At 35.9% G+C, this 16107-nt stretch overlaps 1 protein-coding gene across 2 annotated transcripts in view; it reads right to left on the reverse strand.

Moving 5' to 3' along the window:
• Positions 1 to 1116: 1116 nt before the first annotated feature.
• Positions 1117 to 16107, reverse strand: part of DPY19L1 (dpy-19 like C-mannosyltransferase 1) — a 50536-nt gene continuing 35545 nt past the window's right edge. For both annotated transcript variants that reach the window (XM_054816812.1, XM_054816813.1), the window contains 7 exons: positions 15192 to 15241; positions 14090 to 14114; positions 12821 to 12940; positions 6293 to 6467; positions 5376 to 5475; positions 4076 to 4201; positions 1117 to 3082 (listed from right to left, as the gene is read on the reverse strand). In XM_054816812.1, the coding sequence (XP_054672787.1) occupies positions 2926 to 3082; positions 4076 to 4201; positions 5376 to 5475; positions 6293 to 6467; positions 12821 to 12940; positions 14090 to 14114; positions 15192 to 15241 (753 nt within the window). In that variant the 3' untranslated portion in view covers positions 1117 to 2925. The remainder of the gene's footprint in view (positions 3083 to 4075; positions 4202 to 5375; positions 5476 to 6292; positions 6468 to 12820; positions 12941 to 14089; positions 14115 to 15191; positions 15242 to 16107) is intronic.

A 16107-nucleotide genomic window follows, 5' to 3' on the forward strand; every position in this document is an offset into this window, starting at 1 on the left:
GAATAGGGCTTAGCATCTTTGTTTCACAAAGGAGCCTCATTTGGTCTCCGTACTAAATATCACAGTTTGCACAATTATCAAAAGTTTGATACCGAATTGCAATTGTACTGAAGAAATTTATTGCATTCAAAGCTAGCAATATTTCAGATTCCAACAGACAAATCTATATGGTCCAATATTACCAGAATGTAATAGAAACTGTTTTCAGGTACTGAAGTATACCAGTCCTGTGCCTAAATTACATCAAGGCCGGCCCATCTTTAAAATTTAATTTCCTTGAGTTACAGATTTATTGATTAGGATCTTGCAAAGGGAAAAACAACTTCAGTGAGAGCTAAGAAATCTCAAACTGTCATACTCTGTTTCAAGCTGCAGTGATAAGCATAATGTTAACATGGTGCTCCTATGTGTAAGATGATGTATTATTTAAACTCAAATTCTTTCCTTTGGAATTGAAAGCAAATTACTGAGATGAGAAGAAATTCATAACATGATACACCCATTTCAAGTATTCCCATGTTTTTTCCCCACAATCATATACTGCATTTTTTTATTTCATATTTTTCCATTACTAGATTTTATCATCTTAACATTAGATGACAATAATTATTTGGGTTTAAGGCCAGTTCAGAGAGAGGGACAGTATCGTATCCCTCAACATAAGCTGAACATTTACAAAGAGTGTCTGGCCATGTAGTCAGTAACAACAGCCTCCTCATCAAATGAGGAACGCTTTTATTAAATTACATCATTCAACTTTAATTTTCAAATATTTCTTCATTCTGCTAGTATTTGGGCTTCACTCTTGATTACCTGAGTGTAGAAACTAAGAACAAAAAGAGTAATTTTGAACTGCCTTCCAAGTCCAATTTGCTTGTAAATAGATATTTAACATTTTCTGTCTTTTCACATATTCCTGCATTGATATTCCAAATAAAAAGGAGGCCGGAAAGAGGTGCGTGAGTTTGGCTTAATTATCTGAAGCACTTCCGTGCATTTTTTAGTTGAGAGTTCAGCTTCAATCACATCTGCTGTGGCAACTGTATTAAACTTGAGTTTAATAAACGTAAGAGCAGAAATGTAACATCCTTCAGAAACACGAGAACAATTTTCATCTTTTTTCTTTTTTATTTAACCACATAAGTACATGTCAACAGTTGGCATAAACTTCATAAAAATACAGTACCTTTTTGTGCTGTAACACTAGTCACAATGTTTATATAAAGATTTTTTTCCTGCTTCCTTGAATTCAATTAACATTTTAAAAAGTGACTTCCCAAAAGCCCTTTTTGTGATAGTTTCCTTATAGAAATTTTTCCAAAATCTATTCTGTAAAAGTTAAAAAGCTAATGCATTTTCAGCCATTCTCCCTCACCCTCTCAATAAAACAGATTTTAAAAAAATAAGAAGTCTTAGAATACTGACCAGTTGTTACACTACTACTTTATCATAGGTTCCCATTTAATTGATACTGTTATAGGCGTGATGGATGCTATTCCTATAGCATCTAATATTGCTAGATGCTATTAGGGCTAAAAAGACCAGTCATATCAATAGACTGATGCCTGAACAACTATATTCCCCCCCCCCCCCAAAAAAAAAAAACAAACAAAACAACGAAACCAAAAAAACCCCAAACCCAACAACCAACCCTAAACAAAAACAAAACATGAATGATACACAGAGAAACATCAGACTTCAGAAGTCTTATGCTGTAGAATCACATTGTGATGCTTCCCAATGGCAATAGACATACAATAATTCTATCAAGTCAGTTAAATGACCAAAGGGTCGCCTTGCACTGGGTATCTCGGAAAGCGAATTCTCTAAATTCTTTATTACCTGTAATATTGGTGTGACATCAAGATGACAGAAAAAAATTGCAGAACCAGTCTAATATTGTTGGAGCAATTATATCCACACAACTGACTATAGCCATATCACAATTGGGTTAAATTTCATTTTTGTTTAATGCTGATGATAAAATCCAGGCAGGATCTAATACATGGGGAAAGAAAATAGGGCATAAATTTTGAAAGGAATTTCTTATCAAGTTAGGCGCTGAAGGTCTAGTTAAGGCAGTGAAGGATTTGTTTTAGTATCTTTCTAAGGCTATGACAGATTTTTCCTGAATAAAGCATTTCCCCTTAAAAATTTAATGTATATTATGCCAGCTCATACTGAATGCATAAGAATGCTAAAAATCCTTGGACACTGAGAAGCTAAACTATTGCTCACTGCAAATATTACCCTTATTAGTCTTCTTTTTTAATATCAGTAAGATTCCAAGAACATGCACCTAAATAATGAAGTTTCAAGTCTGTCTACACACTTTTCCATTTCAAAAGCAAGCTTAAAAGTATGTGTTAAGTGATCCAAAATGACGAATGCTCTTAATCCTCTCAAAGAAAAAAATTATTTCTCTCAGACATGACTAGTGAAACTACGTGACTTTTAAGAGAATTTCTATTATCATCTTGTCCAGAAAGGAGGTGGGTAATGAAAGTGACATGAGAAACGTGATGCCAGATGCTATAGCACCATTCCTTTGTTCCTAGCTGCTAGCACCAAAGCTTTAAACAAACTTGCTTTGCTAAGACATTCTGACAGTCCCATTTCACATCATCATTGGTTCTGAGAATGGAGTTACTTTCCATAGCTACTTTTAACTCTTTTTGGATCAGTGTTAAATAAAATGTGCAAACATATAATCATTTGCATAGCAAATCTCAAGGGACTGACCCTGAAATAGAAATCCAAACTGTTAGGTTTAAGATATTTCTATAATCAGAATTCACTTAAAATGGTAAAAAATAAAATACACATTTCCATTTTAAGTCTAGTAGAAAATGTATTTCTGATTTAGAATTCTTATGGTTATTAGTTTAAAAAGTTGAAAGACTGATGGTTCTTTGCATTGAAATGTTATTCCTTTGGAATCTTCAAGACTCTGTAATTGCTATTTTCAAATACTGTGATGAAATATGGCCTGGAATCCTTGCTCATAAGGGTACATAAAGGAATTTTGCCGCTATTAGCGGGATCTTCAACATCCCAAATTTCAGGCATACTGCAACCAGGCCTAGAAAACATATGAATACAAAAAGAGAAATTAAGAAATGCCACCAAAAAACATACAGCTTGTTGAACTCAGTTTTATAACCCCCCTATGAATTGTGCCATCTATATTTTTTTAAGTTTGTCTTTACACTAGAAATTCTATCAGATAACGAATAAATATAGTAGTAATTTAAAAAATAGTATTGAGAATGTGTAAAATTTGTCCGGTTTTGTGATTACATAATTAATAAAAACTAATTTGGAGGAGGAAGCATATAAACCAACTCAAATTATACAATATACATTACCAGGGACCCTACCTATAAAACTTCCTATAAAATAGAGGGTGATGTTCACAGTCCTAGCATTTCTAAAGAAAACTCAGGAAATAAAACATGTTTTAAAAAAAAAAAGTAGTCACTCCTTGCTTTTTTACTAAGGCACATAACCAACATCAATTCCCTGTACAGTTATCTTTCAAAGCTGAAATTACTTAGAATTTCTTAATTTTGTCAAAGATAATAGCAAAGAAATAGAACAGATTAATTTAATTTTATTCTAAATGCAAAGAAAATAAAATTAAAAAATCCCAAACTAATCATGTTCTAAAGGCTAAGAAGAGAGAAGAGGGAAAGAAAAAAGCAGCATATCATAATATTTTGGCACTCAAACTATCTTTTTCTCTGCACCTTTTATTCATACTAGCCTTTCATTATACACACACACCTGTTCTTGCCATCACAGAATAATGACTTGTTTCCTTTGTAAATCTCTTCTGTATTTTACAGTGATTTTTAAAAATACATACAACACAGCTTTTCAGGTGCACACAAAGACCACAAAGTTGGTAATGTCGGTAAAGTTAATTATACTTATTAATATGTGGAGACACTGGACAAAAATGTATTTTGGACACTTTTAATAAAGCGCAGATCAACATTTTAAAATTACAACTTGATATGAATCTTAGACTACATATTTGAGCAGCATATCATTCTTGTGAGAGATTACTCACTTTTTTCTGCTTACACACAATGACTCTTCCAGAATGTAGTAATTCACTCCTAGTTTTATCAATTCTCTTTTTACTTCTTTTGCAGGTTTTCGACTGTACATGGAATACACTACTTTAGTTCTGGCCCTTCAAAAGAGAAATATAAATGTTAGCTAGCAACATAGCATGAAAATGTAAGCTTTACTTTAGACTGGACAGGAAGGCTTTTTCTTTCATGAGACAACCTGGCTAAAACAAAGTTTAAATTAATAGTACCATTTGCTTTCATGTGATTATTTCTTCACAAATATAATGATTCCAAGACCAATGTATAGAGCCCTTTGATTTTTCTGTAGCAGGAGACAACTTTGTAATAAGCTCCATGGCTACTGTGAACAGAAAATGTAAAGATGTCAAAGCAATGCATTCACCACATCATACTGAAGGCTAGAAATGACCTTGCTTGGACTGGAGGTGATCAGAAGAAATCACCTGCCCAGTCTCTCTGCAAAAGGTCATACTCATTGCCCTCGTTCAGACTCTTTAAAATGCGGAGTGCAAGACCTCATGTCTTTCTATGCCAAATAAAGCAAAATCATCATGTGTAAACCATGATCCTGTTTATATTACGCAGTAATATCCTCCTTTGTTTGTGCAAAGCATGACTTTGTTAACTCCTGTTCATTTTCTGATACTGAATCATCTCTAGCTTATTTTCCCCAAACATGCCCTGTCCTGTCTTTTTGTAGATAGGCTAGAACATTTCAGTTGGAAAGGAACTACAATAATCATCTAGACCAACTGCCTGACCAATTCAGGGCTGACCAAAAGTTCTGAAACAGAACTAAGGACATAAGGCATGTAAAATGAATCCCCTCCTTTTCTCCTTTATCCCTCTCTATCTTGTTGCTTTCTTCTCATGGTTTGTTTTTTTTTTTTTCAAACAGTTTTACCAAATTACAAAAAAAATGATGCTATGATATTAAAATTAAAAAAAGGAAATTAAAGACCTTTTCAGATACATCATTTCAGTTTAGAAAAATATCCTGATTTTGAAAATAACAAAGTACACAACTCAGTAATTCCATTACTGAAATTGGAACTGAAAATTCAGTCTCAACTAGTCTTTAATATTATATCCTTTCTAATAAACACAAGTCCTGAAGAAATCCTGCATATGTTTTTAATCTAAAATAACAAATCAAGTCCTACAGGGTTTTAACAAATTTTACAACGTAATGTGATGCCATTCCTACTGTACATTACCAACATTAAGAGAAGTAGTAGCAAATACAAATAAATCCTCAACTTCAAAATTTACCTTAATCCTGCATCTTCATAGTGAGGATGATTTACAATAGGACGAAGCGTAGACAATTTAACACTTGCCATTGTAGGCATTGCTCCTGCAAAAACTGCATCTGAAACACCAAAATGAAAGGCATGTTTGAAATGAAGAATCAAGCAGTAAAAGCAGAGAAGCAATCTTCAAATACCTAAACAGTCATCCTGCAGAAAAACATAAAGAAGGTAGGGTACTCTTCTTGAAAAGGCCTTACATAGCACGAACAGCAGATGCACAAAATCATTTTTTCTTTTTAAAAAAGAAAAAACCCTTCAACTCAATAGAAGTCATTAAATAATGAAACATCTAATAATGGAGACTTAATACATCTTATTTTTCTTGAATAAGTAGAATAACATGTTCATTATGACAAGAATTTTGTATTTGTCACTTCTTACACCACTGTTAAATGAGCAATAAAACCTCAGTCCACTTCAGCTTGAAAGTATTTTCTTGCTAAAAAGGTAACTTCTTTGCTTCCAGCTAGTTTTCTGATCACTTTTACTCATTTTAGTAAAAGGACAGCCGCAACCACAACACACACACAAATTCTTTATGAGCAAAATGATGATCATGGACTCACATACAGGACCCTGTGTCATTTAAGTAAAAAACTATTTTAATTGGACTTTGCAAAAAAACCACTTTAGTTGTAGAAATTCTACACCAGTGGCTAGAACCTCCAGACTGCTAGTCTAACAAAGCAAGCTTTCAGTGTTTTTTTCATTTGAGATAGCTTCTGTATGGGTAAGTATATGTGACTAAACCATGGCGTTAGGATAGTCCCAAGACAAAACCACTGATAGTAGCAATACCTCTGCAGTCATTCATACCAAGTTCTACAGTTACATCTCACAGTAATGGGGAACACTATACATTATTAAATAGTTTACCTTGTCTGGTATTGACTTTTATCCACTCTAAAAGTTCCTCCTGTGGCAAATTGCTAAATTCTCCCATGATGTTCCACTGAGTTTGAAGGTTTGCTGATCCCTCTATTGCCATCAATGCTAAAATAGCAAACACCAATGTTTTGGGCTGGATTTTACAGAAGAGCCATCCAAACAACTGAAATGCAAGAATCAATTAATTTCTAGACAACAATTCTGTAATGTTGTATGCAGCACAATTCATTTTTATTTCTCTGTAAGAAGCCTAACATATATTACAATATGAAACATCTCTGCTATTGCTTCTCTGCTAAACTTCAGTGAGACCTCATAAGTAGTATTCATGTTTACCACATGTAGGGCATTATATTGGTATTTCTACAATAAAAAGAAAATTGACATTAATGCAGCTTTTAAAGTTGTAGTACAAATGTCAAATTCTGCAAGTAAAGATGATTCAATAATGCTAACTGCACTTTTTACAGTGTTTTGTCTCCTATTTACATCAAGAGTTTCTAGCTGTTGTATATGGCTTAGAGATTGTACTGCAAACTTCTGAAAACATATAAGAGCAGCAGACTTTGGATATAAGGTTAATATTAGCTTTATATCCTACTCTTCCCTTTCTTGAACTGAAAAAGATGGCCCTTGCATTTTTCCTAAAGATAGATTGCCAGAGGCTCTAAGCAAATACTCATAAGTGAAATTGGTAGTTAAGAAAAAAGAAGTACCAAATTTGTTATGCTGAAGTTTAGTTTGAGCAAGAACACCATCTCATCCATATCTGACCTAAACCTTAAATAAGACAAAGTATGAATTTTAATTTTTTTTCAAGCTATTGTTAATTAGAAGTAAGGCTTTGCATTTCAAAAACCATCAAACCTGCACTAAAAATACATTTCATTCAGAGTATCTTTACCCTTTTTTTTTTTAATTAAATCATGAAATGATAAAATAAAGTTTCACAGTAAAACCTCCCACTAGGCTGACTACACCAACAAGGTAGTGTATGTTATCTTTGTTATAAACTAACCGTAAACTACTTTAGATTATTAAAACTCTCAAGTCACCTCTCCAAAAATACAGTGTACTCTCATCCTCAAAGACTTGCTAAACACTCTAGCAAGAGCAGCAATAAAATCCAGGGAAACAATATACCAAATATGCCTGACCACTGTGTAGGTCTGGAAGGATGAAGGGAAATGAACTGATTTGTATGCTGCTCTACATGAGCAAACCTTTTTACCCACAGTCACAAAAATCTCACTTCAAGAACATCTTAGAACTTTGGAATTCTTTATTGAGTTACATGGCTTTTTTCAAACCAAAGAAAATCATATTCCTATCATGTTTTTATAAAAAACCTCATTAATGTTCAAAGTATCTAAATTTACCACTATTTTCTTTACATAAAGAGCCTAGAACAGTTGAACATATATGCAATGCAAAAGAAGCATTTCTTTGATGGGATGCTGTTTCTCATGTGGTTTTTATAGAGTCAAGGGTTTTAATTTGTTTTTGTCAAATGAATACACTAAGTCTTTCTCCAGCTATTTTCCTTTGTTTTCAAAAGTTTCACTCAGGATAGTATAGTTCCCCCCCCCCCAGAAAGAAGAAATGTGTGGATGTAAACAGTTATCATTTTTATTGTCTATCAGGTGCCAGAAGCTGCAACACTGAGGTAAACTGAAAGTACACAGATTCATGCAATGGGCTGAAAGAACACAACATACAAAATTACTTTGCCATTTGCATAATAATAATTGTAGTATGTCTTTTGCCTGTTTGTTCGTTTTTGGTTTATGTTACAAATGTCCATCTCAGGCTGACTGTTCACTAATAAAAGGATATATTTTGAAAGGCAGCTGATTAACAAGTTATCTATCTACAGCCTCAAAAATAATTAGTTCTACTAACATACCACTGCAGGTAAACTTTCATAGTCTGCTAGAGGAAAGGATAGTGTTGACCTCAATTACAATGAGATAATTACATATATTAAATTTGCTTATTTTTTCTTTCATCTATAAAAACAAATTGTTGCTTATTAACTTATCCTTTATGCAAACATCTAAAACTCTATATAATGATAAATGTACTGTTAATCAATCATTTGGTCACAAGTCCCATCTTCCCCTTCTCATCTCCCTCCATTGCAGCAATTCTTCTGAATCGATATTAAAAAGTATTTTCAACCTCAAAATACTACTTCTGCTCAGCAGCCAGTAGGACAGAAAAAGCTCACTAGAACCCACTTGATATTTTCCTGACCCTACCAAAAAAAAAAAAAGTTTTCTTATCCCTTCGCTTGCTTAAGCCACAGCAGTCTTAGAAATGGTCTGATTGATAGCGGCTCAACAGCCTTATGGGCCAGTGTTTCTCTCTCATGCTGAAGCCAGTCATATTACCTGGAAGATTACCAGCTGCTCCCTACTAAAGAAAGTGTACATCAATCAGACCAGAAAAATCTGGCTTGTCTTTTACAGGCATCCATCAGCATCAACCTCGGGAACACGCCAAACAGGCAAAAGAACCTCTTCTGATAATACAAGGGAATTAATTTTATTTTTACTTACATTGTTCACCTAAAGTTGGGCACTCTTGAACACGGGTACATATTTCTCCTAAGGCCCAAGCCAGGGCCAGAATAATCACAGGCCTTATTCTATGGGTTAGCTGCTCATTTATCATCTTCTGCACAGAACAACTGTCCAAACTGCAATCATCTAAAGTCTTATCTTCCCTAGCATTCAAGATGTATTTCTTTCAAGCTAACTACGACTCCATGATTTTGCAAAGGAGGAAGAAAAAGTCACTGGACCTGAGCCATCTGGTCCAACAGGGGCAGCTCCCAGAATAGGTTATCATCTGTATTTGTAGCTTCCCGGGAAGCTTACTCGTGCTCTACAACCATAGGAAACAGCAAAACAACCAAAGGGCCAAAACGCAGTTGGAAGCAGACAAAAGAACATATTGATGAAATACTCTGAACCTGTTCTTCTGCCAATATTTACACAGTCTTAATGTGTGGCATCCTCTAAGAACCAAAATGCAATGACTACCAAATGCACATTAACTGGCCTGATGACCTTAGCTGCAGTACTAAAACAAAAATCACAGCAATCCAGGATGAATTACCACAGTGCCATTACTCAGGTGACTTAAAAAAATAATAATAAGATCACTAGCAGATCACTTTTACTAATTTGCTGTGCAGCGGCTAACTTAATATGTGGAAAAAAGCAAATGAGGCTACATATTAATAGAAACCATTCCTAGCAGCTCATCTTTCAGTCATTACCAGTTACAAGGTACTTTTTCCTGTCTTTCAGAGAATACTTCTCTCCATACAGAAACAAACAAACAAATTACAGTTCAGATTTTTTTGTTTTTCAATCCTCAGAAGGCTGAGAGGCCTTTTCCTGTGACACAAAATACAGAAATATTTCTAGTTCTGAACTTCACCCACTGGAAAATTCTACAAAAATTTTTCAATAACAGGGCAGTAAAGCCCATTAATTTTATTCTAGGAACACACAGTTAAAACAAGAAGAATTAAGAACAAATTAACTTTGGACAGAATTCATTTATATTGTAATTGCTCTCTAGAAATCATATGCTATAAGAAAATACGCTATTTTTTCTTTTTTGACCTGTGAATAGCAACTTCATTTCAAATTACTCAGAAACACCTCCTGAAATTTCATTTAGAAAAATTTAACCACAGTGTAACTGTTATTACTTATACAACCAGACCACCTAAGAGGATACCAGTACTTCAACAACAACTAGCTAAAAGCTGGGAAATATCGTAAGAACACCTGTGAACCTTACAGAATAGCAAAAGTGCAGAGGAAATTAAATTTCTCTTAAGTCCCAATACTCAGTTACAAGGTGGATAAAGTTACTTTTTTAAAGAGTTTTTGACACATTTTTAGCATTCTATATGTTCACTGTACATATTCATGTGATGTTGCCGAACACTCAGCACTTTTACCTATGACAAGTAACAAAACAGGCATCAAGAAAGTAATGAGCACAACATTTAAGCAGACTGATACTATGTAGCTTGTCCAACATTATCAAAAACTGTCCTTCCCTGAAAGAACATCCAGGGAAGCAATCCTGTTTTCTGGGAAACAATCCTTTGTTCAGCTGCCTTAACAAGGGACAGCTTTCTCCTCTTTCCATAATTCTGTCTCATTCACTCATCTTTCACTTGTATGAGACATGCATCAGATGTTCCGCAGACAGTAACTGCCTTCACCATACAACCCTAATTCACTCTTAGGACAGGCTCCAACCACAGATACTGTGGGAAAAACAATGTCTATAAGGCATTATAGTCTGTATCACATGCATATGCACAAGGCAGCCAGAAAAAGGTTGTACGTACACCATCAGTAGTGGCACTCCAGATTTTGAAATACTGAACTTTGTAATGTTATTCTTGTATTTATTTAATTTTCAAGAACAGCAAACCTAATAACTCACGTTTCTTACTAAAATCCTGATTTTCTTCCCCAGCCATTGCTAGTTTCCCCACTCTGTCAAACATTTTTCTCTTTTCCTTCTTCTGTATCATGTCTGCAACAGTTCTTAGCACTGGATTCTTTCTCCCACTCATCCTCATGGTGATGTTCTCCATATAGACATTTTCATGAGTTCCCCATCTCACCTTCCCAATTTGTTTTCTTCTTACTAAGCCCAGCTTGCTATTAATCACCATCTTTCACTCTCTCAAGGTGGGTTACTTTGTGTGATGTAAATAACGCTTTCTACAAAATCACAGACGGGTTGAGGTTGGAAGGGACCTCTGAAGGTCATCTGGTCCAGCCCCCCTGCTCAAGCAGGGCCACCTAGAGCCAGTTGCCCAGGACCATGTCCAGATGGCTTTTGAGTATCTCCAAGGATAGAGACTCCGCAACCTACCTGGGCAGCCTGTGCCAGGGCTTGGTCACCTTCACAGAGGGGAAATAAAAAAAAAGTTTCCTGATGTTCAGAGGGAACCTCCTGTGTTTCAGTGTGTGCACATTGCCTGTCCTGTCACCGGGCACCACTGAAAAGAGCCTGGCTCTGTCCTCTTTACACTCTCCCTTCAGATATTTGTACAAATTGCTAAGATTCCCCTGAGACTTCTGCAGTCTGCACAGTCCCAGCTCTCTTAGCCTTTCCTCATAGGAGATGCTACTTACATCACCCTCACAGGTCTCTCCTGGACTCTCTCCAGTATGTCCATGCCTCTCTTGTCCTGGGGAGCCCAGTACGTAACCCAGCACTCCAGCTGTGGCCTCAACAGTGCTGAATAGAGGGGAAGTATCACCTCCCTTGACCTGCTGGCAGCACTCCTAATGCAGCCCAGGATACCATTGGCCTTCTTTGTAGCAAGGGCACATTGCTGCCTCATGTTCAACTTGGCGCCCATCAGAAGCCCTGGTCCTTTTCTGCAAAGCAGCTTTCCGGCTGGTCAGCCCCCACCATGTACTAGTGCCTGCAGTTGTTCCTCCCCAGGTGCAGGACTTTCCTTTGTTGAACTGCATGAGGTTCCTGTCAGGCCATTTCTCCAGCCTGTTGAGCTCCTTCTGGATGTCAGCACACCCATCTGGTGTACCAGCCACTCCTCCCAGTTTTGTAGCATCAGCAAACTTGCTGAGGGTACACTCTGCCCCATCATCCAGACTATTAACAAAGATGTTGGAACAGGACTGGACCCAGTATTGACCCCTGGGGCACATCATTAGTTACTGGCCTTCAATCAGACTTCGTACCATTGATCGCCTCTCTCTGGTCCCAGCTGTTCGGCCATCTTTCAATCTACCCCCCTGTCTGCTTCCCAGCCAAAGGACTGCTTATCCTACTTTTGCTGCAACTGCAAAGCTTCTAAAACAGCTGTTTAGATAGAGATTCAATCAAGTTCACTTCTCAAAAATACAGATAACGAAACATGAAAAGCCAATTCTAAGATCTTTTATATCTGGAGAAAATCTAGGAACATTTTATGCTATGGATGATTTCAAGCTAGGAAAATTAAATCTGAGTTAGGCATATGACTTTTGACTTTAAAGGCTGAAATCTTTTCAAAATGCAAGACTTCAAAACTATACTTCTGGAAAGAATTAATACACAAAAAATATGCAAGGCAATAAGCTCTAAAACAAAGTCAAACACTGTTTGGATAAAATCAGTAGCCAATAGAAAACCTGCAATGGCATATAAGTGCGTGAACACAGTAAAATCCAGTGCATGTCTCCCTATGCTCAAACTCAATACACAGCATATAATCTCGTATAATAATGCAAATGGACAAGTCACATAAAACAAGACACTTGCTTTATTTGGGAGGAGGGGAGAATGGAACTTGTGTAACCATATTTTTCATTTACTTTCAACAGGAAATATAATCTAGTTTATTTTTAACTGGTACACTCAGATTCAGCAATTACACACACAGAGAAAACTGCTTTAGAACAAATATCTGGGCAATACTGTAAGTACTGACATGATAGCTACAGGATTAAAAAAACCTCTTACCTGTTTTGAACACACCAAGGAAGCCATAACACATAGATGTGGTGTCAAAAACAGTTTTAGTCTCATAATTAAAATCGCTAGGACACTGTATGCCAACAGCTGCAACGCATGGTATACCAGCTGCAAAAGAAACAAACCACCATACAAGAGCATACTATTTGCATTTTCATTTGTGGCTTAAACATACGAATTCATTTTTAGTATAGGTTAAATGACGAGCTTGTCTGAAAGAGAGTTGAAGTCAAAGTAAAGATCTTCACATTTCAGATAGTGATAAGGACATTGTTATCTTTTTTCCTAAAGTGTATGTATTATGCTAAGGTATAGAACAACAGGAAGGACAAACATTAACAATAAAATCAAAAAGAGCTGGAGAAATGTCGAGCTATGTAAGAGATCCTGAAACATAAACAGGCAATAACATACGTAATAAAAGTTCTTGTATAACCTCTTTAGAGAAGTAAGGAGATCTGAGACCTTGCTATTTAATACCTAAAATACCTGAGCGTAAAATGAAAGAAGCAAATAAAGTCATCCTTGGTATTCACACAACCACAGACGGCTTGCTTCAGTATTCTCAGAAAAGGTTAAAAAGCAGATATATCACTCACCACTCATAACATTGAATCTATGTTACCTGTGGAAGTGCTCTGGTAAACCATAGAGGCATTTTTGCAATCAGTGCTTTTATCTAACTGATTGAATATCATATTTTGAATGGCATGAGATTTCTCTCATAGCACAAATCACAAATAAATTGCTGTTAAGAAAGTTTTGCACTGTCCTTGCTGACTTTACAGCAAATAAAGAAATCACGTAAGAAAGCTGCCATTCAATTATAATTTTTGCATAATTTTAATAAAAGAATGACACATAGAATTACTTTCATTATGGCGTATTTCAAATCAGAATTTTAACATTATCTGTCATGTGAAGCCCCAGTAAAGGAACCAGTCTCCTTCTCAGTCTATACAGGGAAAATGGAAGGTCCAGCATAATTTCAGTGTTTTTCTGTACTGCTACAGCAAAAGCCCCGAAGACTCCTCTCTTGCACTGCAACCCCACCAATAGCTAGCATATTTTTTTTGTTCAACATTCCAGAGTTATTCTGGTGATGTACAGGACCCAATTTAAAGGCGAGGGAATAAAAGATGCAAATACTTACCTTCAGATAAAACACGTATCAGGATCAGAACATTGCAACCTCTGCTTCAATATTGAGTATTCACATTAACATACAAATAAAATTGCACAGAAAAAGAATCTTACCTCACCATGGTTAAAACGTTCCTCTCTGCATAAAAAAACCCAGAAAATTACATTGTTTGTTTATGTACTACAGAAGCACTGGTTTTACTTTGAAGTCATCTATAGTGGCTCTAGACAACTGAACTAATACAGTGCTCCTGCACAGATTTTTTTCCCCCTCTATAACAAGCTTTGAAATATATGGCAAATCAGTAACTATCCTACTCAATCTCTATATCTATTTGGAAATCTGAAAGTTAATTTTAGCAGTTTTTTGATTACTTCCATGAATTATTTCATATATAGAACAGCTTATTCAGAGAATGAAACTTCAGTAACGTAAAAGGCAAAAAAAGGGGGGGGAAGGGCAGTAATTTACTCAGGTACTGCATAGATTGGCTTTGGATTCTCAGAAGGAAATACAAATGTGAAAAGAGTGAAAGTCATGTATACTTGTTGCTCTCCAAAAACATTTGCGAAGACAGGATGCTGAATCCTGCTCACATCTGTTGAAATTTCGATAACAGCCATTAGTAGAGATCACTGAAATGTTTAGTGGTAAATTGAAAAAAAAAAAAAAAAAAAAGCAGGGGGCAAAAACAAAAAGATATGTTAGGGAAATGACAATATTCAATTGGACAAACTGACTGCTCTGGAGCACAGCATCAAAAAGTGATGCCAAATGGCTGTGACAGGTAGAGTATGTATTACAGATATTTAGAAAACAAAATTAATACAGTTAGGATCCCTTCCTAAAGATGAAAAACTCAAGTATCTTTATAACCTAGAAAAAACATAATGGGGAAGAAAGAATTTGCATTCACTATTCATAGGTGAAAAGCAAATAGACACATAAATAAATATTGGTTTAGGAACAGAGCAGAAAAATAAATGATTAAATAGAAAATTTGGGGGTAAGAGGGTTAAAAGCAGCTAAACTTAGTTTTAGACATCCTATAAAAATACCACATATAGTACATCCAAGTCATTCAGTTACTGAACTAATTTACCTATCAAAAAGGGCCAATACAAAGTAGAATTCTGAATTATTTAGCATATAGCAAATCAAATAAACTTCCAGCAGAAAAGTCAGTTTTACATTAAAAAAGACAACAATATTTACCTTTCATATTGGCCTGCCTGAGATAAGGCCCATATAAGATATTTAATTGCCTGAAGAAAACAAGAGCCAACAAAAAGCATGAATAAACTTTCAAAAGCATTCTAAAGCATTTTTAACATTTGCTAGATTAAATTACACCTGGGTAATATCATTTTGAGATAATGCTAAGATAAAGACATGAAATGTTTTAGCTAAAAATTTTTTTTGAGGATGTTTAATTAGCCAGGCAGTTAGCAGTAATCCCATCTGTTCCTGTGTAAACTGTAAGTTGTTTTTACACAAATTATACATAATCAAATTTACGAAAACAGTTATAAACTTCAGTTATAGTACTTATCAGCTAAGTGACAGAAATTTTTTTGGTGCTTAACATCAAAGCAAGTTTTACCACTGACTCAGGACTGGACCTTTGCAAAAATCTATGTAAGTAGAATACAGAATTTTAAGCAAATATTTTTGAAAACTTGTGTTTTATCTAACTTTTATGTGGCAAGGTTCTGGCAGCAGGCGGGGGGGGGGGGGGCTGCAGGGGTGGCTTCTGTGAGAAGACACCAGGGGCTGCCCCCATGTCAGACAGAGCCAGTTCCAGCCAGCTCCAAACAGATCTACCACTGGCCAAAGCTGAGCACATCAGTGATGACGGTGGTGCCCCTGTTGATAACATGTTTAAGAAAAGGTAAAAAAGAGTGTGCAGCAATTTTAAGAGAGAGTAGTGAGAAAAGTGGGAGAGGAACAACTCTGCAGACACTAAGGTCAGTGAAGGAGGGGGAAGAGGCACTCCAGGTACTGGAGCAGAGAGATTCCCCTTGTGCTTGTGGAGAAGACCATGGTGATGTAGGTTTTCCCTCTATAGCCCATGGAGGAGCATGGTGGAGCAGATATCAACCCACGGAGGACCCATGCCAGAGCAGGTGGA

The sequence above is a fragment of the Grus americana genome, chromosome 2, assembly GCF_028858705.1.
Source record: "Grus americana isolate bGruAme1 chromosome 2, bGruAme1.mat, whole genome shotgun sequence".
NCBI classification, from domain to species: Eukaryota; Metazoa; Chordata; class Aves; order Gruiformes; family Gruidae; genus Grus; species Grus americana.